Here is a 24,229-nt window from a genome sequence, read left to right as displayed (position 1 = left end):
CTAAGGTATATAATGTGGAATCCAGACGTGTACAAATTTATACACAATATGTATTAACTTTTTGTACACACTATTTGTACACAGTGTATATACTCAAAGTATGAATAATTATTTCCTTTCGAATTCCGCGTGAACTAATTTCGGGAGATATATGATGCAATTTTCTAAGAGCTATTGTGAGCAAAACATGTAACAAGCAATCACAATATTGTCATCAAAGAGTGATAAGTTTTAGGGCTGCAAACGAACCGAGCTGAGTCGAGTATGTGAGTGTTCATGTTTCAATTCGTTTATTATTACCTTGTTCAAGTTCGGTTCATGTTTGATTCGAGCTTTATTGTTTGTGTTCATGTTTGATTTATGCTCGGTTCATTTAGTGCTTATCGATCTTTAAAAAAACAAACATTAACGAGCTATTTTCGTGAACATATTTAGCAAACAATCTATTGAACAAACAAATCTTAAATTTGTTCATGAACATCTTAAATAAATAATCTAGCAAATATGGATAAAAGTAAAATGTCACGTGTTCATGAACAAATTCATTATGTTATAATAAATTTAAAATATTTATATTATGTATATTTATTAATTTTATAACTAAATATTAATCAAATTTTTATCGAATTTATTCACGAGCTCTGAATCGAACATGAATCGAGCTTAATGTCGAGCTTGTTCACAAGCTTCAAATAATGTTGTTCGTGAACATAAATGAACTGAACACAGTAGTATTCAAGCTTGTTTATTTAAAGATCGAGTATTTAAAATGTTGTTCAAATTTATTTGTTTAGTTTGTTAAACGATCACAAACGAGCTTTAATTGAACCGAACAACGAGTAGTTCGTCAAAGGTTTGCAGCCTACTGGGTTTGACGTCATGGTGATAGGGTTAGGGATTTTGACACGAGTGCTATTTTTAAAATTTTTTTAGATATTTTTAATATTATATATAGAAGCAAATAAATATATAAAGTTCGCCAAACTTATTTGCCCTCCGAAGCGTTCCGTGATCCCGTCTTCTGAAGGACACAGGGGGATAGACCATGGCTACTTCTGTTCCTTACTCCGCGGTCACTGCGATGGCGGCTGCTAATGCGGCGGCGGCAGCCGCCATAGGCTCGTCGACGTCGGCTTCCGTTCCGGTAGGCCCCCTTCTATTAGCAGAGCAAGCCAACAAGCTCCGTCTCATGGCTGTTTACGATCGCCTCTCCCAATGCTTGAACGGCGGCTCGCGTATGGAGAATTCCGATGTGATCCGCCTCTGTTACTCCTTTGCCAAGTACGCATCCGCACTTCAATTCGCTCTTCAAATTTGTTTGTTGATTGTATCATGGTGACTCGCTTATTTTATCTTGCAAACCCTAGATTCCATTGTCTCTTAGCTGCTGTATCATGTTCTTAATTTGGTATTCTTTATCGATGATGTCTTGTTTTTTGCATGTGCGTGTACATGTTATGTTATTATTTATTTTTAGGTTCATTATGCTTGCTTTTGAGTGAATTTGTAAGAGAGCATACTTACATTGCATGGTCTTTGTAGAAGGGAAAATGGCGAGGAAATGGAGATTCTGTATGAACTATTTCTTTTGCGTCATAAATGACCTTTTACTTTAAGTATATTTTGTGTAGACGGATCACGTTTATCCTGATGTTTTGTCCATCTCACAATCAACTGAAACAAAATATCAGCTAACCAACCAAATGATTTTATCCCAGGAAGATCCTATGTTACTCAAGTTATTGAGAGCTTGAAGTTGGATAAGAATTGAAACCAATTCAACAAACTTGCCCCTTTAAGATGAAAGTGTGTTTGTGTGTGAGAGAACCATGATGAGGGTATGATGGATGGATAGATGGATTGGAAATATTGTTTTGGACTACAAGGGCCATCAATTAAGGATATTTTTGTCCTTCAATTAATCAAAGGGTGGAAAGCCATGTCATGTGGACTTTGAGATTCATCATGTCCTATGATGATGGATGGATTGATGGAAGACCTTAGGTATGATACATTTGATCAATGATTAAGTTCTAAATTAGATGATTAGATATATAAGAATGTGACTAAGATCGGTGCCTATGGGAGTTGAATTGGATGAACAAAGTTATGCACTAATTTTAAGATTACGGTCGATTGAGATGAACTCCCTCAAAATTGATGACTTGGTTGATCTATCTTGATGCAATTGGGTGGAGGTGTCAAAATGACTGTTGTTAGTTTCGGATCTCGTTTACGAGAAAATCATCCGTGCACAAATTTTAACACCCTTGAAGAAATCTTTGAAATTAATATAATTTTTTTAAGGTCGGTGTTGATATATTTCGATAAGCTTGTCATTGAAAGTCGTGAGGATACGATTGACTTTAGTGACTTTAACATCATAAATAAAAATGCTTATTTTTATAATTATCACCATATTAATAAAAATGAAGTTGAGTATGCTTTAAAGAAAATAAAGTATGCAAAAGTAGTAGGACTTGATGATATTCCAATAAAAGTGTGGAAATGCTTAGAAGATCAAAGCAGTTTTTTGCTTAGTAAAAATTTTAATATTGTTTTGAAGATGAAAAAAGATGCCAAATGAGTAGAGAAGAGGATGTTGGTTTCCACTTTGAAGAATAAAAGTGACACACAAGAGTGTGCAAATTATAGATGAATTAAGTTAATTATTGGAGAGAGTAATTGAGCATCAGTTACGACGTGATAGCAATGTTTCTCATAATCAACTAGGATTCATGCCGGGTAGGTCAACTATGGAGGCTATGCATTTGTTGTGAGGTTTGATGGAGAATTATAGAGAGAGTAATGAGGATCTACATATATTTATTGATTTAGAGAAAGCGTATGATAAAGTTTCAAGAGAAGTGCTCTGGAGAGTTTTAGAAAATAAAAGAGTTAATAATGCTTATATTCAAGTAATTAAGGATACACATATAAGAGCTACTACTTGTGTTCAAACATATGGTGGTTTGACCAACTATTTTCCAATTTTAGTTGGATTACATCAAGGATCAACTTTAAGCCCATATCTTTCCGATTTAGTCATGGATGTTTGTACAAGTGATTTGCTAGAGGATGTACCTTGGTGTATGCTTTTTTGCTGATGATATTTCTTATTGTTCAGATGATTAGAGAGAGAGCTGAAAAACTTGAATTATGGAGGTCAACTTCAAACTCTAAAGGTTTTCGTTTGAGTAGATCTAAAATTGAATATATGGAGTGTAATTTTAATGCTAATAGATCTAGTGATATTATGACATTGGGTGGTCAACTCATTAAAAAGAGTGCATGTTTTAAATATCTTGAGTCTATTTCCCAAAGCGATGGCGAAATAGGTGGGGATATTACTAGTAGAATTCAAGTTGGATGGTTGAAGTAGAGGAATGCATCAGACCTGTTGTCTGATAGAAAAGCACCCCTCAAACTTAAGGGAGAATGTTATAAGATTGTGGTGAGATCTACAATACTTTATGACACAAAATATTAGCCACTAGAAGAGAAGTATAAAATTAAGTTTAATTGTTGCAGAGATGTGGATGCTAAGGTGGATGAGTGGCTTTACACTTAGAGATAGAACCTGAAACAAGTATATACATTAAAAAGGTTGCAGTTGCTCTAGGGGTAGATAAGATTAGAGAGAGTCATCCTAGATGGTTTGAACATATAAAGCGTTAGCCTTTCGATGACCCTGTTAGGAAAGTAAGTGCATTAAATCTAGCCTATGTTAATAAAGGTACATGTAGATTGGGTTAGAAAGCATTAAAAGTACTATTTTTTATTAGATTTAAATGAGAATTTGATTCTTAATAGGGCACAATATAGAAAAAAGATTCATGTAGCCGACCTTATGTATTGGGATTATGGCTTATTGTTGTTTTAGTTGTATCAATATGAGTGTTGAATGAATTGCTCATTCATTAGAACTAGCTAATGTTAAAATAGATTGTTCTCTTGCAAGTGCACAATGAAGGAAAGATATGCAGGTATTTTGCTGGTCGGAAGGACTGAAAAAAACTTGAATTTTCACGTAGCCTTGTGGTTTTATCTTCTTTATGAGGAATTTCTAACTTTCTGACTGTGTATTTCATATTTTGAGCTTGTTGGAGCTTATTGTTGCATTTTTAATTTTAGAAAACGATTTATTAAAGGATTTGTAGCATTCCTGATGCTTTGAGATGTTCTACATTTGTGGTAAAATCAATGATATTTGCACTTATAGGTAACATTTGATATGCTGTTTAACTTTGGGTATTGAAGATTTTTGGTGTATGAGAAGGTTAATGACACCTTAGAGATGTTAGTGATGCTATGATAAAATTCTGTTGCAGCAAATATTATTTTAGTGTAGTGAGGTGATTAGAATTTGAAGTTTGTCGCTAGAAGTTGCTTTAACAATTTTTTTTCAAACCTATGTTTTGTTGTCTAGATTTAAAATATAATGCTATTGTCCATCTGTTTACTTCACCATATAATTTATGTCTTTCCCTCTGTGAATAATTTTTTTCTTTGTTGGTTATCCGTATTCAATAACATCTGACATTGCATTCACAGAGCTATTGATTGTTCGCTCACACTTAATGATATTCCTGGAATTGCTCTTCGCTTGCCTCCACTAATAAAAAAGGTACTCTTGATTACATATGCTTTAGCTGTATAAAAGAAGTTTGTTTGAAAACCTGTTTTATTCCAGCCCTAGGTTGATAGTTTAGTGTAAAATTGCAGAAAGTAAGATCGACTGCAAATAATGCGAACTTATTGCTGCTTATGGTTTTAAATCTCAAAAGAAAATAGAAACTTCTATTTGTACTAATGCTGATTAATACGGGACCTTTTCTTTGAACAATTCATGCCATTGCTTGCTTGTTTAGGATAGAGAAAATGATCAAAATGATCTCTTAACTCTTCCTGAGGGAAAAAATGATCCCTCAACTCCTTAACAAGGGGCATTTTTGGTCATAATATCAAATTTTAGGGTTAATGGTGTTAAATTAAAAGATATTTTGATTATTTTTTAATTAAATTATTTATTAAATATAATTTTAAAGTAATAATATTTTAAAAAATATTAAACCTTTCTTGAATAAAAAAATTATTAATAATTCTAGTCTATAATGATCCTAAATTAAAACTAGAATTATTAATAATTTTTGAATTAAAACTAGAATTCTAGAATTATTTATAAATTTTTTTATCAAAGAAATGTTTAATGATTTTTTTTTAAATTACTTTTACTTGAAAATTACATTCAATAAATAATTTAATTAAAAATGACTAAAATATCTCTAGATTTAACACCATTAACCCCAAAATATGATGTTATGACAAAAAAATGCCCCTTTTTAAGGAGTTGAGGGCCCTAATTTGTTTCTCAAAAGAGTTGAGGACCATTTTGGTCCCTCACAGAGAGTAGAGGGACCATTTTGGTCCTTTTATCATTTAGGATATTTTTTAGCATGCAGCCTATCCATATTAGGTGTCCATCAAAATAGAGCCAAGAAGTGGGGCTTCGACTGGCAGAGTCCCGAACTCCACTATGAATGCCTCTCACTACTGCCTCTCCAAAACTGATTTCTATCTGAAGGCAAGTGGGAATAAATAGGCTTGCCCTATTAATCAAGCTTATACACGCCTAATGACAAACTACAACTACAAAATAATGAAAAGAAAAATAGGTCCTTGTAATAAAATCTAATTATAAAAGGGAGCCCACAAAGACTACGTCAAGTGAAGAGTGAGCTTGTCATCTTTTGGAATTCCAAAACAATTATAGATTATGGGTTGTTGCATGCTAGAAAATTGGTGATGATAAGATTATGTTTTATACTTTTATGTCCTAGCTTTGCACTAGCAGTACACACACAAATAAAAAAGAAATTATAGGAGACACCAGTGTTTTACTTGGAATACTCAGAAAGGAAAAATTTACGGGACCCGGCCCAATTGAAATAATCAAGTATGTACTTGAAATTATAAAAGCCCGCTCTTCTCCACAATTGTAGAAGAAAGGATTTTGAGAGTACTTGCTTGGTCTCTTGTAGTTGTAGTTAAGATTGTGGGAGAAGTAATTGAGGTAAGATGACAATAGTTGGATGATGCCGGTTAGGTAAGGACAATAGTAGCCTAGTGATGGGGGTAGTTGGACAATAATGGTCAGGTAATGGTGGTTGGATGATGATAGTTTGGTGATGATTGTTCGATAATGGCAGTCAGACAATGGTGGTGGCTGTTTGTGATCGTCGGCGTCAAATGTCAAGTATAGCTAGTGATGATGACATCCAACAGTGGAAAGTTTATCAGAGAATAGGCCGAAGATCTACGACCATGATTCGACCACTTTATTTTTGAGTTATTATTTGTATTTGATTTATTTATACATTTTTTTCGTTTTTACCCTCACTTGAGGGAGTAGGCTCATGTGTCTCTAGGGGGCACTTTCGTCTTTAGAGTTATTATTGTATTTTGGCTATTTATAGCTCCCTCCTCTTTGGAGGATGATGATTATGAAAAGAAAATTCTACACTTTGTGTTTTGAGAGCTTCTTGTGAGAGTTGAAGTCCCTAGGTGAGGGCAATGTACTACCCATCAGCCGCATGAAGCGTCCGGGCTCGTGGTTCGACTCATTCACCACATCGTCTTGCTCATTCTTCTCGTAGCCGCCAACCCCTTCCCCCCTTTTTTCTCTCATAGCCGCCGGCTCCCCCCCTCCTCCTTCCCCTTGGATCCAAATTCAGCTAATGAGGAAGAAGTAAATCCTCCTTTCTTGAAAAACTACATTCAAACTCCTCGAGCATTGTAACCCTTTAACGACGACAAGGAGTGTTTGTTCCAAAGAAAACCACAGATTAACATCGCCTCGATCTTGAAGAACATCGGAGCACAAGTTCAAGAGCTTAATGAAGTTCCACATCAAGATTAGAAACTTAATGAAGGTGAACTCTCTTCTGACCCTTTTTCCTTCTAACTTCTCCTCGATCGTGACATCATTAAAAGTTATGAAAGCTTCTCCGCTTAGCCGTTATGATGAGTATGTGTGAGAGATCTTAATAGTGACTAGTCTTATTGTTAATCGAGGGATTTATTTGAAACCCCCACGCTAAGCAAAGTTGAATTTACTTTGATTATTTTGTGCTCCATATTTTGTCTTGTAATCAGTTACCTATGCCTAATCATTGCTTTATTGTTTTCAATCTATTGTTTAATCCGTACAAAGTTGAATAACTGTTATTGTTCCGTCACAAAACATGTAATTTCAAAGTTTATACATTTTATTATGCATGTGGTTCTACATCAGCTAGAGTTCTTCAGATCTGCAAACTCCATCCAAATTCAAGTTCCCCCGTTCATATAGAGATTGAGAATTTATTTATAGTTTTTATAGAGATTGAGAGTTCATTTATTATGTTTTAGTGGTATTTTGGTAAATTTGATAAAAATGTAATAATACTAAATATGATAATTTATTGAATTTTTTGATCGTAGATCATTTATTTAGCATTTAATTATCTTAATGACCTAAAAGTTTAATGATTTTGAGCTCATTAGATTTGTTTCATCGAGATGCTCAATTTAATTATTTGCATGAAAGATTTGGAGACCATTTGATTATTCAATTAATATCTCAAAGTTTTAAAATATGTTTTAAGTGTTTGATTTGGGTTTTATGATGCACCGATACACCTATTTAAGAATGTATGCAATATCAAACACATATGGGACACGAACATGCACTCGATATGGCTCAGACACATGTCAAATACGACAAAATATATCATACTAAAATAATATTTAAATGAAAAGGAATACGCGCATCCTATTAAATATTGAAAAAAAATTAAATCCATATCACTTTGTATTTGAGTTCGAAGTATTTCATTTTCGCGAGCAGAGAGCGAGGTTAGGTTTTCTGTATGTTTGTTTACGCGAGAAGGCGATGTCGAAGGAGGGTGGTATGCGATCAGGGAAGGTCAAAGGAGCGTGCATCTTCGTCGTCTGCTTCGTCTTCGTCTAAGGAGCAAAATGCGAGCATATGAGACGGAAGGAGCGTATACATGCGAGGAGGTGAGGTCGAATGATCTTGCTTCGTCGAAGGAGTTTATTTCGAAGGGACGAGGCGAACAAGCGATTGAAGGTTCATTTTTGTCATATTCTTTATTTTCTCAGGCAGGCGAGGACATACAAAAGTCGTTTTCTTCATTTCGTTGTGGGCTCTGAAAATTTGGCCCAACCTCCCCGCTGCTTTTTGGGGAAGTTTTAAAGGATTAAGTTCCAGGGTAAATTTTTTGGGAGGCAGATTGTGTTGGTAGATAAGACACTACGTTTCGCGAGGACTTTATAATATGAGTTCTGGTTTCCTATAGGCGCAAGCCCCTATAATTAATTACCCCTCCCGATAACGAGAGAGAACTTTCGATTACGACAATTCGTCAATCTGATATATAGAGATACACATTATCTGGCATATAGTAGCAGCATGGGCTTAGGGGTTTGAAAATTTGACATATAAAATTTAAATTTCACAATCTTATACTTAAAGCAGATGGTGGGGGTATGGATGATGGATCCGATCAAGATATAATGGTTATGTAGTCCCGGGCCATTGTAATCCCTGATCTACTTAGTCAGAGGAGGTAGTCGACCCAACCTGAAAGAAGGATCCTTGTTGGCAGCCATGAGTTCTTTGTCCAAGGGTACCTTGTAGACCTGGGGTGAGTGTTTGTCTAAAGAAACAAATTTAAATCCACCTTAGCTAATAGAGAGCTTTTTGCCCTATCGATTATATCCTATGGATTCATATCTCAAGGATTTGATGCCATTGGGGAGAATACGAGTTCTAGCCATAATTGTAATTTAGTGGTGCCATTTGGCGGCAAATCACATGGTTTAGAGGGCTCTGGTCATAACCGTTTACCTGCGGTGCCATTTGGCGGCAAAACAACTGGCTAGAGGACACGTGCCACGTCCTTACTGGCAAAAGATTGTTTGAGAATGAATCTTAGTGATATTCTTGACCATACATTAGTTATTTGTGAGCTGAAGTTAATTTCAATTTGTCCACATCGGCAAACTGTTGCGGAGGGTGAATGAATTTTGCTTTAAGCAATTGGATGGTTGATTTCAATTTTAAATATTTTTGGGTTTTAGAATTTTTAGAGATTTGGATTTTTGGTTTTTTGATTTGGTGGGTCTTTGAGTGGCATTTTGGATTTTTGGAATTGACCCATTCGATTGAGATTTACATTCAATACAACTATCATTGGGATATATGGGGTCATTTGCATTTGAGGATTGAACCTTATCGACTCTATAAGCTTGTCGATTGATGATTAGGTTTTGTTGGCTTCAAACCTTTGTTGGTGAATTTCATTGTTCACCGGTTTTGAAGGCTTAATATGTGCGTATAAAACAGATAATCCGGTCGACATCCTGACCGTATACCTATTTGATATTTCAAGCCATGTTGACTCCTATCTACTCTTATAGAAGGATTAGGCTTGAACTTGAGTTCATTTATTGACCCGGTGCATCCCTAGATATCACATGTGTACCCATAACACGCTCGCCAGGGCCGATGCGGGTGTATTATACATCCCTTTTTGTGTACCTATGTGCATACATATTACAGTGCACGCGCGGGGGACATTTTTGGACATATGACGGGTCTTCTACGGTGGTTCGTAGAAGTTCGTGTTTATCGTAGCTCCTTATATTTGCCCATAGGTGGTATGCTAGATGCATGATCACTATTCATCAAGAAGCTTACAAGCCTCAATAATCTTATCCAACTCAATGTTCAGAAGTTGGATGAACTGAAAGTTGCTCCATCTTTGAAAATAATGATTTGATCTGATTTTTTCTTCCCAGAATTCGTATAGAAATCAACAAACAACTTCCTAATTATGCCATCATCATCATTTTTGCTGTTGGCTTAAATAAAGAATCAGTCATTTCAACCTTGGATGACTGTATTCTTACATATGTCCCATACTTCAAAATTGATGACCACCTCCTTAAACTGACAACTATAGCGATTGAAGGTACATCAGATCGTCTAGGTGAGCTATGTGAGGCGTATGTTCCTAAAATAATTGTTGTAGTTCTTGAGATGCTTGGAACAATATGTGCATTTTATATTTGTAATTGTGAGTTTAGGCCATTAAGCTTTGTATTAATCTTTAATAACACATTTGTCAAACATCGATCATTAACTCTAGCGGGCACAATGCATTGTGTGTTGACATTCATTTGCATACATCTATATGTATCACATTGTTACTTTCATTGCATGTTGAATCCCTCTGGTTGCAAAGGGATTGGCATATTTGCCCGCAGGTGATATGTTGAGTGCACGACAGGTCTCTTGTACTGTTTCGTATGTATCTACCCTCGTTGCTCTTCGTACATCATTATTGATAAGAGAATGGTGTATTCACCTACATTTGATTGCATGAAGATGGCATTTACTTCAGATTGTCGAATACCTCTTTGTCGTTAGTTCATTGTATGTTGATACCGGATGCTTGCAGCTTAACCACTATTGTTGCTTGAACGTGGCATATGTTATGCTCTGACTTTCTATTTTTGTAAGAGATTGATGTATTTGTTTGGGAATTACATGCATCATTGGGTGCATAAGACATTTTTGCATGTTTCACCATGCTGTTGCTTGCATCTCCGTTTCATATTTCTTATCTATGTTTGCAGGGATTGTCACCATCAGCATGTAGTTCATATGTTCATTGTATATCAACTCTTCTTATTCGTAAAAGTTCAATATATTTGTTCTTGACGACATCTTTGACTGTTATTGATCGTTGATTGGGCTGTATTCCTCATCATCCATCTCTTAATATGTGTTGATTGTTGTCACTTGTGGGGGTCTAGTGTATTTGTTTACACTTGAGTGACATCAGTTGTGTATGAGCCTCAGTGTTCTTATTCATGAACACACTATGAGATTTATTGCAATCATTTTTGTCTCCCTTCATTGTATATAGATCGAGTTGTATTCATCACAAATCTCCTTGATATTGGTTACAAACAAATCAACATTAGCTCTCACAATCTTCTTATCACTTGCAAACAAGCTAAACGTCCGAGTTCTTTGTCTTCACAGTGCTTTACAATATGCATGACGAGCTACTTAGTATTATTGTTCATTGATATATGCATATATATACCCATCTTGCTTGTTACTTATGAATGATATGTAGGAATGATGAGGACATCCGACAGTGGAGGGTTTATCAGAGATGGGGCCGGAGTTCGACTGCCACGATTGCATCCCTTTATTTCTGAGTTATTATTTGTATTTTTATTTATTATTGTATTGTTTCCGATTTTACCCTCACGTGAGGGAGTAGGTTCTTGTGACCTCTTAGGGGCACTTTTGTCTTTTGACTTATACAATTGTACTTGGCTAGTTATACTCCTTTTCTCTTCTTGAGAGGGGATGATGATTATTATGAGATTTCTTTTTCCACTTGTGTTCTTGGAGATCTTGTGAACTTATGTGAGAGTTGAAGTCCCTAAGTGAGGAATTTTTATTGCGTCCTCCCACCTGACGTAGAGATACGTCCTCCCAGAGCTAAATTCGCGCTAAAAAACGAGAAATACCGAGCAAATACCGAGCAATACCAAACCATAACGAGGAATATCATCATGTGAAGACCAATATCATGTGAAGACCAATACCGAGTTATACCGAGCTATACCGAGCAATACCGAGCAATACAAAAAAATACCGGTATTTTTTTGTATAGCTCGGTATAACTCGGTATTGGTCTTCACATGATGATATTCCTCGTTATTATCAAATAATACCTAGCAATACCGAGCAAAAACCGAGTTTTTTGGCGGTGGGAGGACGTATCTCTACGTCAGGTGGGAGGACGCAATAAAAATTCCTAAGTGAGGGCAATGGAATATCCACCGGCCGCAGAAAGCGTCCGGGCTCGTGGTCTTGTTCCTCCACCATCTTCTTGCTCCTCTTCTCTAATCGACCCTTCCCTTCCTCCTCTAAGCTGCTGGCCTCACCCTAACTCCACCCAAAATCAGTCCCTCCATCATACCCGAGCACTTCCCCCAACCATCCTATCCCATAACAGTTGGCCTCTTTCTCCCTACCCTAGCCCCCGGCCTCCAGCTCTAAACCCTAGCCGCCGACCACCATTTCTCCCATCCCGAGATCCCAAAATTACCCAAATTTACTACTTTCCTAACTTATCAAAATATTAATTTGGAAGGTCTCTAATTCACATTCAAATGAATTTGAATTTCAAACCCTTCCTAATTGATATAAACATATTTTAGGAAAGCCCCAATTCTTGCAAATATGAAATTAATTAGGATTTGATTTTAAAACCACATTCATCGTATGTGGACACATTCAACATATGTTGACACCTTCCATTTTCCCCCCTTTTGGTCGAACCCCCAGCCCCCCCTCTTTCTCTCTCTCTAATTGTTTCCTTCCCAATTGGGAGCTCCAATTAAGTAGACAATTAGCCGCCTCTCCCCCTTATTCCCTCTTTCTCTCTTTCATTTTAGGGAAATTAAAATCAAGTTCCCTAATTATCTCATCCCTTAAATCTGAATTTAATTTCAGATTTTTCTCTCTTTGATTCAAATACAAGTTCTACAACTAAATCCCCCCTTTCCCTCCTCTATGGCCAGCCAGCCTCTACATCCACTTCTCCACTTTGAATTAGCCTCCCTAACCTCCCTCCCACATGTACATCGATTATTACAGGTTTTCTCCTTCACCAAGACTGCTGTCCTGCATCCGGAAATCATCCTAGTTGCTGTCCAGAATTTTCTGCATGCACTAGTTTGCTGCCTTGCTGTCCAGGATCTCCTAGCTCGCTGTCCAGAGCTTCCAACACTTGACAGCTTGCTGTCTCGCCATCCAGAGCTTGTCTAGTTCGCTGTCCTGACTTTCGGGAACTGTTTGATCATCATCCAAACATCCAGAATTGCTGTACTGCTGCCTAAAGCATGTGGGAAGGGTTTTGTAGCCATTTTTCCGCATAAGCAACCAAACGACTTCACCAGAGCTTGAATCTTCTTCCTTGTTGGTATACTCTTTCCCTTGTACCTTTTAAATCCCCTTCAATTGTGGCATCATTAAGATTGTGTAAACTTTCTCCGCAAGCCAATTTATTAAGAGTGTGAGTGAGTGGACCAAACTAGTGACTAGTTTAAATGTTAATTTAGGGATTTCCTTTGAAAACCCCCCATATTATGCTAAGCTTGATTGAATTGGTTAATGTTATGATCTTAAACTATTATCGTGTAATTTGGCCTAAGCTACATCATCCCTCTTATTGTATTTAATCTCCGTTTGATTCTTTAAAAGTTAGAATAATTATTGTTGTTCTAATCTAAGCCATTTAATTTCAACATTGGATATTTACATAGTCATCTAGTTCTACATCAAGGAACCTTCCTTGTCCACAATGCATCTTCATTTGCTAATGTATATCTACTTGAATGATTAAGATTTGTTCATTGAACCTCTATGTTTTAATTACTCATTTGTTAAAATCGGGTCTGGTTTCATGTGCTTAATTCAAACTTAAGTTTTTTAGAGTTCACTTGAGTTCTTTTAAGTTGTTATTCAATGATTGTAAATAATTGAGTTTAAAGTTCAATTCTTTGTTACCCATTTGAGTTCAAGTCATTTATTTGATTATTGATATTCATTAGAATGTTCTAGGTTATTAATTAGCATTTGTAGTGATGTAATTATGTTTTTGTTAAATTAAAGTCCGATTCTCTGTGGTCTTTTCAAGTTCAAAGCTTATGTATTTCATACAAGTCTCCTACTGTCTTGTAAAGTTCAAGTCTTGTCCCCTGTAATCAAATTGCAAGTCTTTGTTTGTGTTCAAATCAAGTTCATAAGTCCCCTGCTAATCTGTCTTAGTCTTGTGTGTCTTCAAGTTGGATTTCGGCAGCCCCCCGGTGTCTCCCCTGTTTAGGAGAAATTTTGGAAAACTCATCCCACCACGCTATAAGAGCGTGTATCTATGTTGCACCGATATGGATACAACGACCTGGATACGACACAATACAGATACGAGACACATCAATTCTTAAAAATACAGGTTACGGGTACGACGCAGTCATGACATTATAATTTATAAATCATACATAAAAATTAAGAAAACAATCAAAGCATAATATTTGAAATTACAAAAAAAAAAAAAAAAAAAAAAAAAAAAAAAAAAAAAAAAAAAAAAAAAAAAAAAAAAAAAAAAAAAAAAAAAAAAAAAAAAAAAAAAAAAACAAAATCATTTGTAACATTGTAGCTTATAATATAAAAATAAAAGTAAGCATTAAATGTCTAGTACAACAACAAAAGCATAAACATAAATTGTCTTGCACATGAAATTTCAACTATTTAATAGAAGGAATGATATGATTTGTTCAGTGGTTTGCCTTTGAACTTCTATATCATCTTCAATAAATATCATAGCTTCTAATTCAGGCTCATGAAGTGAAAGATTTGCAATTTCTAATATTCCCATATCATCAAGAGACTCAAATCCATCTCGGAAATGAGAGAACATCGCTCGCAGCCGCGAAAGTAAATACGACGCATCTTTTTTATTTTTTTTTTCGGTTTTTTTTTTTGTTTTTCAACGGATATGCTTGTCCTTTTGAAATTTAATTGTATTTTAATTCAATACGGCTTTGCCGTATTTGGCACGTATCGGTGCCATATCAAAGGCGTATCTGTGTATCGGTGTATCAGATACAACACGCATTCATAAATAGGTGTATCAGTGCAACATAGACGTGTATGGTAGGTGTCCGTAGACACTGAGTTCATACATCTTCGATCCCACCACACTACAAGAGCGTGTATGGGGGCTCCAAAAATCCTGCTTAAAAACATAAGTGGCTTTCCCTGCCATTTCACAAGGGCTTGCACACGTACTTAGGGACTCTCCACCATGCTACAAGAGCATATATATGGCTTACCCGCCTTGCCACATGCGTCGCGCTGGGTTTCCTCCTACCATGCTACGACAGTGCTTTAGGGGATTTTCTGGCTCGACACAAACGCCGAATACGAGATTTTTGAGTTTGGAATTATACTTGCGTGGTGTCGATGATGGTGGTGAAATGTAGAAAGAAACAAAAAAAATCCTCTTTTTATTTTTTCTTTTTTCCCCCTCTTTTAATTTTTCTCTCTCTTTCTTCTTCTTCTTCCTCTTTTTTTTTTTATACAAAATGCTAGTGAGAGCATGGATGATAAAAGTGAGTTTAATTAGCTGTACATAATCATTCATCAGGCAGCTAAATAAACTTTAAAGATAGAACATACATATAAACTGCAGTGGACATGAGCAACAAATTTAACTATTGATAACCACACAAGCAAATCCTACCTTTGTAATTAGTCCATACAGAATAAGCAGTATTGGTCATTGGGGTTACCAGCGTTGTAAGCACTTAGAAGTTAAGAGAAACTTTCTCTACCGATTATAAGCTTGCTGATACACAGGGGGAATGCCATTGCTGTAAGCTCCCATTCTACTGCTATAACCTGCGTAGGTAGTATAACTGATTGGAGGAGATGGATAGGGAGCACTGATTGGGGCAGCAACCATCTCTTCAGATTGGTAAGCATACGGATCTCTCATGGCTGTAGGGTTGTGACTGCCATAGAAACCATGGCATGCAGTCCTTTCATAAGAGTATGGGGAAAATGGAGCAGAAGAGTATGTGTTATGTGAGGGTGACCTCACAAATGTGGCGGCAGTAGCAGGAAATGATGAAACACAGGCCTTGTTTGTGATACGGCCTGCTTTTGTTCCGCTCCTCTGAAATCAAGGCAGAAGCCTTCTTGGCATCCTTCAGGAAGGATTCAATAGAAAAACAGGAGAATACTTGTCCTGAAGTCCAGATTCATAGACAAAATTTATTGCATCTAGCTGTCATCCCTTTAGAATCAACTCTTCAACAGTATATGATGTGAAACATATATGGACACAGGAATTGCTTAGGAATTAATAACAAATTGTGAAGCTTTGATAATTGTAAACTCAATGTTTCACCAAGATAAGAATTTAGGATTTCTTAGTTGCAGTTATGCTTTGGTATTCAGTTACACTAAAGATTAACATAACAATTTAAAATAAGAACAAAAATTCATAATAACACAAGATGCAAAACAACAAAATCCACCGTTTAACAAATAGAAAATTCACCTTTGAGTTTCCCTCTCCTTCACTCTTTATAGTGGGGTTGGCGGAGGAATAATTTCAGCAATCCTAAGAATGCCACTGAAAGAAAGAGGGCACCTACGGTCTTGATCTATGGAAAGTTAGCCGGAGGGGAAGAAGCAGGTGGATAGTCGATGATTCGCCAATGTCCGGAGGGCTGGTGTTCTTCAATAGCAGACGTCAAGGTGAAGAGGATATGGTTGACGTATTTGTCGTCGGTGTCGTCAATTTCCAAATTGAGGTCGAAAAAAGGAGATTGTAGAATATCCACCAAGCCTTGATGGTTGTAGACAAATCCATGGTCAAGCTTGGGATCTGCCATCCACGGAGGAGAGGGGACCCAATAGTAGCGTATCTTCCTCCTTGGATTGTGTGTGTAGCAAGGGAGTAGGGAGGTATTGGCGAAGGAGGGTTGGTGGGTTTCGACCAAGATTAGGAAGAGGTCTCTCTGTTTTTGGAGGAAAAGGCAATTAATCAAAATCTGAATTTTATTTCAAATTTTGGGAGGAGAATTAATTAGAGAGTGAAATAAGGCAAGGGAGGTGCGACTAGGCTTGGCTATGGTGGGGGGCCAGCGGCTAGGGGAGGTGGCCGTCGGATATGGGGGCGGGAAAAGGAAAGGCCGGCGGTGGAGGGGCTTTAATCGGCGGTTTGGGGGTTTGAAAGTATGGTGGTCGGCAGGTGAAGGGAGGTTGGGGAGGTGGCCGTCAGGTTGGGAGGGAAAGGGAAGGGGCCAAGGGGGTTTAGGGGTGGGGAAAGAGGAAGGGGAAGAAAGTAACAACGGATACGAACCGCGAGTCTGGCCTCTACTGGCGGCTGACGAGTGATGCTTGACCCTCTCCTAGGGTTCTCTCTTCTCTCAATAGCACACAAAAACAATGAATCAAATCTGAAATTTTATTAATCAATCATTCCCCCCATACAATAGTGAAGACCTCTATATATAGGTCTCATAATTAGAGAAAAGTAAAAGACTCAAATGCCCTAGGGGCTACAACATAAAAGAAATCCCACACAGAGGTACAATGATAAAGCTGAAATAAAAAAATAAAAGAAACACAAAAATGCATCATAAATAGAGACTCTGAATTGTAGTCATCAATCTACGATTACTCCGATGGTAGACGCATCAAAATCTTCTGCTGATGTCCTCATCACTATCGCTCATCTTATCCTCCAGCTCCAGTGCCATAGTGAGCTTCGGCATTTGCTTTCTCCACGAAATGCTCACCACCAACTTCCTATAAAACTCACTCTACTCCTTCACTCCAATATCAAACGTCACCAGGTGCTGAATGCAGGAAAGCATGCACATCCTGAGCCTTGGCATTCTCCACAACATCATGCTGCTCCTTATCCTTGAACTCAATTGGAATCTCCCTCACATCCCTAGGGTGTGAAAAACCCGTGGGGCTACGTTAGCAAAATCTGGAGTACCACCATCAAAAAGACTCTTTACAAAATGTGATTCAAGAAATTGAAAATGGGTTCAGCCTTCGAATAGCTGGAAATGGTGGCAGTGCAGGGGCTGCAGTCGGGAGTTGGGATTTGGGGAGGTAGGCTGCTGGAGCGATATGTATTCCTGCTACTGAGAGGAGGATTTCACGTGAAAAGAATGGGAAAGTTTGCTGTTGTTGTTGCAATGTAGAAAGGAGTATGGCTAAGAGTAAATAAATGAAAAGAAAAAGGGTGCTGTGACTGAGGCTCTACACGTGAAACAACTGGAAAAAAACTTCAGCCTTCTGATCACTGTGGACGGTGGCCGGGGAAAGAATGAAAGAACTGGCTGAGGGTAGAAGGATTTCTGGGACGCTGTGGCTGAAGGAACTGAAGGAGGTCGGCGTGGTTTAACGTGGAAAGGTTGGAGGAAAACTGAGATGAAGTAACTGAGGTTGGAAGATTGGCGGTTTGGTGTGGTCGTGAGGCAGAGGCGGGGTTTTCTATGGTTTTGCCTTGTGATTTCTACATGGAGGCGGCTTGGATGGATGGTTGCAAATGTCTGAGGAGTTAAAGAGAACTGGTGAACAGTTATCTTTTTTTTTTTTATTTATTTTTTTGTTTTAACGAGGAGGTCCAGCTGTAAGCAAATATCAGATTGACGGATTGACGAATAGGCAGGAAAACGTCGCATTGATATGAGGTAACATTAGCTCGCATTAAATTCTGATATTATCTCCCGTTTGACTTTAACACTTTTTTTAATCAACAGTGATATTGTTAATAATTTACTATTTTTCAATATTACCATTAATTAAAAATGGCAACAACTCATCATTTTGCGTGCAATTTCTCGATATTTATGCATTTGTCTTGTTTTGCATGTCGAGTTTGCAACATAATTTTTTTTGGGCAAATTAATAGTGTATTTAGGGTATTAACGATGTTCCAGATGCAACGGCGAAATCCGTTTTGCGATCAAACATTATTTGAGCGTCGTCGTGCGTTAATTTCGGGTGTCGGTCATCCCTTTTGACGGATCTCATCTGATTTAACTTCAAGGGGTCTCCTCTTAGGCGAATTCGACGTTCTGATTGCAATGGCTCAGTCCGTTTGGTAATCAAAGGTCATTTGACCTTTCAAGTAATGCATTGCATTGACACGAACGTTGTTCGGAGAGCCTATTTTGCCTCTTTTTCATGTTGTTTGATATGTAGGGGTCAACATTCATGCATTTTGAGGGTTTATTTTTCTTGTAGTTGTCGAATAGAGGCGGCTGATTACGGTTCAGTTATCTTTCTTTCCGAAGGGTTACAGGAAGTAAGATAGACTCATAAGTTATTCTGCTGTTTTTTAGGGTTTAATTTGGCAACATAATTTGTTAATTGACTAATTTAGTGATCTTGATTTTGGTTAAAGAGTGAAATGCCAAAAAAATTTGATATTATGAAAATATATTCGTTTGATCTTTAGTTTTATTTGCAAAAAAGTTCCTGTTGAAATTTTCCTATATTTATAATCGTTTGAGCATGAATTGGTTTGAATAATATTATTGTTTGTTTTTATTGAAAGAAAGTTATAATTGAAAGTGAACTCAGTATAGTTTGCCTTCAAAGATATACTGATTTTTGAATGACACATCGTGAATTTCCTGTCTTATTAATATGCACAAAAATTATCGTACATGACAATGTAATATAAAGTGGCTATGGTGCGCAAAACAAGTTCTGAAAGATGATTAAATGATCATGGATTACTATCTACCATTTCATATGATTTATTTGTTGGATCTTAATGATAGAATATATCACATGCTATAAAGTTTCCTATTTTATATTTTCTCATAAAAGCCAATGAAATAATCTTGAGCTGGTTTTTAAAATGAAGTGATTACAAACCATAACTTAGAGAGGGAAAACAACTAGTTCTTGTTTAGTGGATGAGGGAAAACTAGTAATTACTTAGTAGTAATGGATTAGGGAAAACAACCCGTTCTTGTTTAAGCTCAAAGCTTGATTGCCAATGAGTTATTTTTTTGATTCATAATATTTGCTTATGTTATTCTAACTTTTGAACTTTCAATTTGTATCGATCCTTCGATTCTTTCTTAGGATACGAGCTCTTGTGGCACTGATGATGGTTCATCAGAGCCCAACATGGAAGATAGCAATCACTTGTGGAATCATGTGACAAAGTTAAGAAAAACTTTTGAAGGTGGTGGCAATGTTGCATTCAAATGCAATTAGTATAATGGCACATATAAATGATCATATTGTAGAGTTAAAACGCATTTGTTGAAGATTGTTGGCCATGTGATCAAAGTTTGCCCAAAAATAAGTTTATAATAATTGGTTGAATTAAAAAAAAAAAGTTAGTGAAGCTGACTAAAGGAGTAGAAGAGGACCTTGGAGAAATAATTTGATTTGCAAATGAGAGAGCAATTAGATGGGAAAATAGTAAGAATGCTTTATTTAGCTGGCAAGCCTTCCTTTCAACCTGACAAAGAATTCACATTACAAGAATGCATTTACTTTTGCTTGCAATAACAACTTCACAGGTTACGTTTCACCAGGATGCAATATCATTAGAATAAAATTATTTCAAAGAGAATAAAATATTGAGAAGTTGTTTAAGCCAACTAAAGGAGTTTGGAAGAAAAAATTAGTCAGTTTGGTTTATGATGTATGGACAAATCCACAAAAATGATCACTTATCAACTTCATAGCTATAACAGAGAACTATCCTATGTTCATTAAAGCTGTAAACTGTACAACAACAACAACAACAACATCAAGCCTTTATCCCACTACGTGGGGTCGGCTACATGAATCCTTTTTCTCCATTGAGTCCTATTAAAAGCCAAATTCTCGTTTAAATCTAATAAAGAAAGGTCATTCCTAATATTTTCTAACCAAGTCTTTTTAGGTCTACCCCTACCTTTCTTAACACAAGTAAAATCTAATACCTCTACTCTCTTAACTGGGTCGTCGGAAGGCCGCCTTTTTATGTGGCCAAACCATCAAAGCTTTTGGCTTTTCGATCTTTGAAAATGATACTACAAGAATGGATGATGGAAGTCAAAGGGATTATAATTGAGGGAGACAATTACAATGTTGTCAAGTATCTGCAAGGTTCGGTTGATAAAGCATTTGGAAAAATGGATAATGACATGGCGGAAGACTTATCTTTTTTGAAAGATTTTGAGAATTTTTTATTTCATTTTTCTCATAGAAAATGTAATAAGTTAGCCGATTTTTGTGCTAACTTTGCTTTACTTGGTGATTTTTTTTGGATGATCTAAGTTTTAATAAGTTTCCTCCTTTTCTTTCTTTGTTAAAAGAGGATTGTGATAGTTTTTCTATCACTTAGTAGTTTGTAATAGGTTTTTTTTTAATGCAAAAGGCTCCTAAAAAAAATCATTCTTATTGAACAGGGAAGAGAAAAATGGGTAATATTGAAGATGATGAAGATTTGACATTCATAGATACAATTGGAGATGAAGATGCCTCCACTGAAGACCTATTTAATGATGGGACATGATTGAATTTTAGATGTTCTTTCTTATTTATACTTTGGGAGTTTTGATAGACTTCAATTTGTAGTTTTGTACTTTGAATTATGCTATAAGATGCATATATTGCATCTATTTTATTATTTTCCACTAAGTTCACTTCTCAATTAGATGTTTTTATTGTATCATAAACTCTTACTATTATTTATCTGCTATAATACTGAAATTCGCAGTTATGCAATTCTTCGTCCATGAGGCTTATGCGTCACACAGCCTCGAGGCTTATTTACGCAATTTTAAACCTTGATAAGCACCCTAATCCTCTTTGTAATAACACCAAGAGCCCGACATACTCCATGACAACATTAGTAAAAACTAATCTTTTCTTGCACAATTGGATTCCACCACCAACTATTTTTACTATTAGGAGCTTTTCCCTTAGAAACTCCAAGCACATCTTTTGCAATATTCTTAATATCACTAGCCACTTTTTCCCACATAACATTAGCATCCTCATGCACAGACAAAAGCTGTAAACTGTGAAAGACAATATAATAATAAGTTTTCATATCTAATTTGATCAAAGAAGTAATCATGGTGGTCGGGCCTTCAAATATCATCCAGGTCATTACTGCTAATGCACTAGTTTGTAGAGCATCAGGCCCATTTTTGGAGCAAGTATATCCTCATTTATTTTGGACACCATGAGTTGTGCATATTCTTATTCTTGCTTTGAAGAATATTTGTGCAACAATGAATACTGAGACAAATGAAATCACTTACAGTGAATATCATTAAATTGGATCATAATAATTGTAGGAGATACAATTTTGATTAAAATTTTTATTATGAATCATTTGATTCTTCTCAATATGATTATAACTGAGGTAAAATGAGTTTTAGTTACTACAAGTATTCTCAAATTAGAGAAATCATCGAACATAGGGTCTCATGAAAAAAATAAAAAGTGCCCTCTAATCTATGACGACTAGTGAGAAATGATCTTGTTATCAAGAAGATGATATTGGAAAGGCAAGGTATGTAAAAGAGAAGATTTTAGATGATTTATGGTGGGATGACATTAAATATATTTTAAATTTTACCGATCCAATTTGTCAGATGTTAAGAGCGATAGGTACAGATAAGTCATTTTTTCATCTCATTTATGAGACGCGAGATTCTATGTTAGCCAAGGTGAAAGCAATAATATGTAGACATGAGAGAAAGTCACATGATGAAGACTCAAATTTTTGGGGTGTTATCTTAAATATTCTGGAAGATAGGTGAAGTAAAAGTAATACACCTCTATATTGCTTGTCTCACTCACTAAATCCAAGGTAAATTTGAATATTTTCATAATTAATTTCTCAATTTGTTGAATAATAATTATCTAAATTTTTTATTTTACTATTATTTGAAGATATTCAAGTAAAGAATAGCTTAAAGAGGACCTTAAATGAGTTTCTCCACAGAAAGATTTAGAAATTTCAAATATGAGAAAGACATGCTTGAAGCGCTATTTTCAAAATGAGGAGAGAAGAATGATTAATATAGAATTTGCTAATTTTTTTTGGTTATTTAGAAGACTTTGTTGACCAAGAGTCTTTGCGTGATTGGTGGAGAATTGATCCAAAGATGTGGTTGATTCATGGAGCTTCAACGCCTTTACTTCAAACAATTGCCATAAAACTTCTTAGTCAGGTTTCATCCCTCTCTTGTTGTGAGAGAAATTGGAGCACATATTCTTTCATCCAATCAATGCAGAGGAACAAAATTACTCCACAACAGGCTGAAGATTTAGTTTATGTGTATACAAACTTCAGCTTCTATCAAGAAAGTCTCCAATTCATTTGGAAGAAGATAACAAGATGTGGGATTTGTTGGAGATAGATTTTAGTCCCTTGATGATATGAGAATATTGGTGATTGCTAATCTTTCACTTGATGAGTCCGAATTGGAATCAATGATATTTATTGAAGATGATATTGAAGTCCAAAGACAAATCCTTGAAGAAGTTAATCCTATCATTCTTTCTACTGAATAGTTGAAACTTTATGTACTAGATAGTTTATGTTTATGTTTTTGATGTTGTACTAGACATTTCATGCTTATTTTTATTTTGATATTATGAGCTACAAGACTAATTATGTTATTCCTTTAATATTTTTTGGTCATTTTAAATATTCTGTTTTGATTGCTTTCTTAATTTTAATACATGCTTTATAAATTATATTGCTGTGTCTACACTGTACCCATACTCGTATCAATATCGACATTGTGTATTTTTACTAATTGATGTGTCCCTTATCCGTATCGTGTCGTCCATATCGATGCAAATAGTTAATTGGGTTCATTTGGACTTAAATCGGATGCCTTTTAGTGTCGTTCCGTTTGCCTTGTCGAGCAATTTAGTTCAACTATAAGTTTGTTAAAATTGGAGTTTGGATGATGTTGAATTTAGTTTTGGAAGTTTCCAATTCAAATATTGCATCGAGATTCATTCTTAATTTGAAGAATTTTTGGGTGATTTCATTTGTCTCCTATTTTTGGATGTCAGTCTATATGATATTAAAAAAAATATTCAGTCTTCGAAAAAATTTGCATCTCAAACTATGAAGCACCAGTTTATCGACATCAACGTGGACCTCACCTCGGGGCCATGAATCAAATAAATTTCTTGAATATGTAATTTCAGCATTCCTTGAAATCAATGTGTTAATTGTTGAATAATTTTACTCTAAATTCTCTAATTTTTTCTCGAAATTGATCATAGAGGCTTTATTAGGCACTAAAAGTGTTAAAATTTATTCAAAAATAAAAACAAATAATGGAATAGGCATGTTCGAGTCTAGCATTGAACTCGAAACGGGTTGTATTGGCTAGTCATCCAACAACATTCAATGTTGCTGTGAGTGGTGTTTGTGCATGTGTTTGCACACTTACAATTGCATGCAGGTGCGCGTGTACGTGCATGTTGGTGTGAGCGCACACGTGTGCATAGGTGGGAGAGCATGCACTAGCTTTCTTGGGTGAGTAGTCACACATTTAC

At 36.0% G+C, this 24,229-nt stretch overlaps 1 protein-coding gene across 1 annotated transcript in view; it reads left to right on the top strand.

Moving 5' to 3' along the window:
* Positions 1-989: 989 nt before the first annotated feature.
* LOC110095912 (E4 SUMO-protein ligase PIAL2) overlaps positions 990-24,229 on the top strand; it is an 82,513-nt gene continuing 59,273 nt past the window's right edge. The window contains exons 1-2 of the mRNA XM_020821630.2: positions 990-1,281; positions 4,555-4,627. Coding sequence (XP_020677289.1) covers positions 1,046-1,281; positions 4,555-4,627 — 309 coding nt within the window. The 5' untranslated portion in view covers positions 990-1,045. The remainder of the gene's footprint in view (positions 1,282-4,554; positions 4,628-24,229) is intronic.

The sequence above is a fragment of the Dendrobium catenatum genome, unplaced genomic scaffold, assembly GCF_001605985.2.
Source record: "Dendrobium catenatum unplaced genomic scaffold, ASM160598v2 fragScaff_scaffold_718, whole genome shotgun sequence".
NCBI classification, from domain to species: Eukaryota; Viridiplantae; Streptophyta; class Magnoliopsida; order Asparagales; family Orchidaceae; genus Dendrobium; species Dendrobium catenatum.
This window is presented reverse-complemented; position numbering and strand designations above follow the sequence as displayed.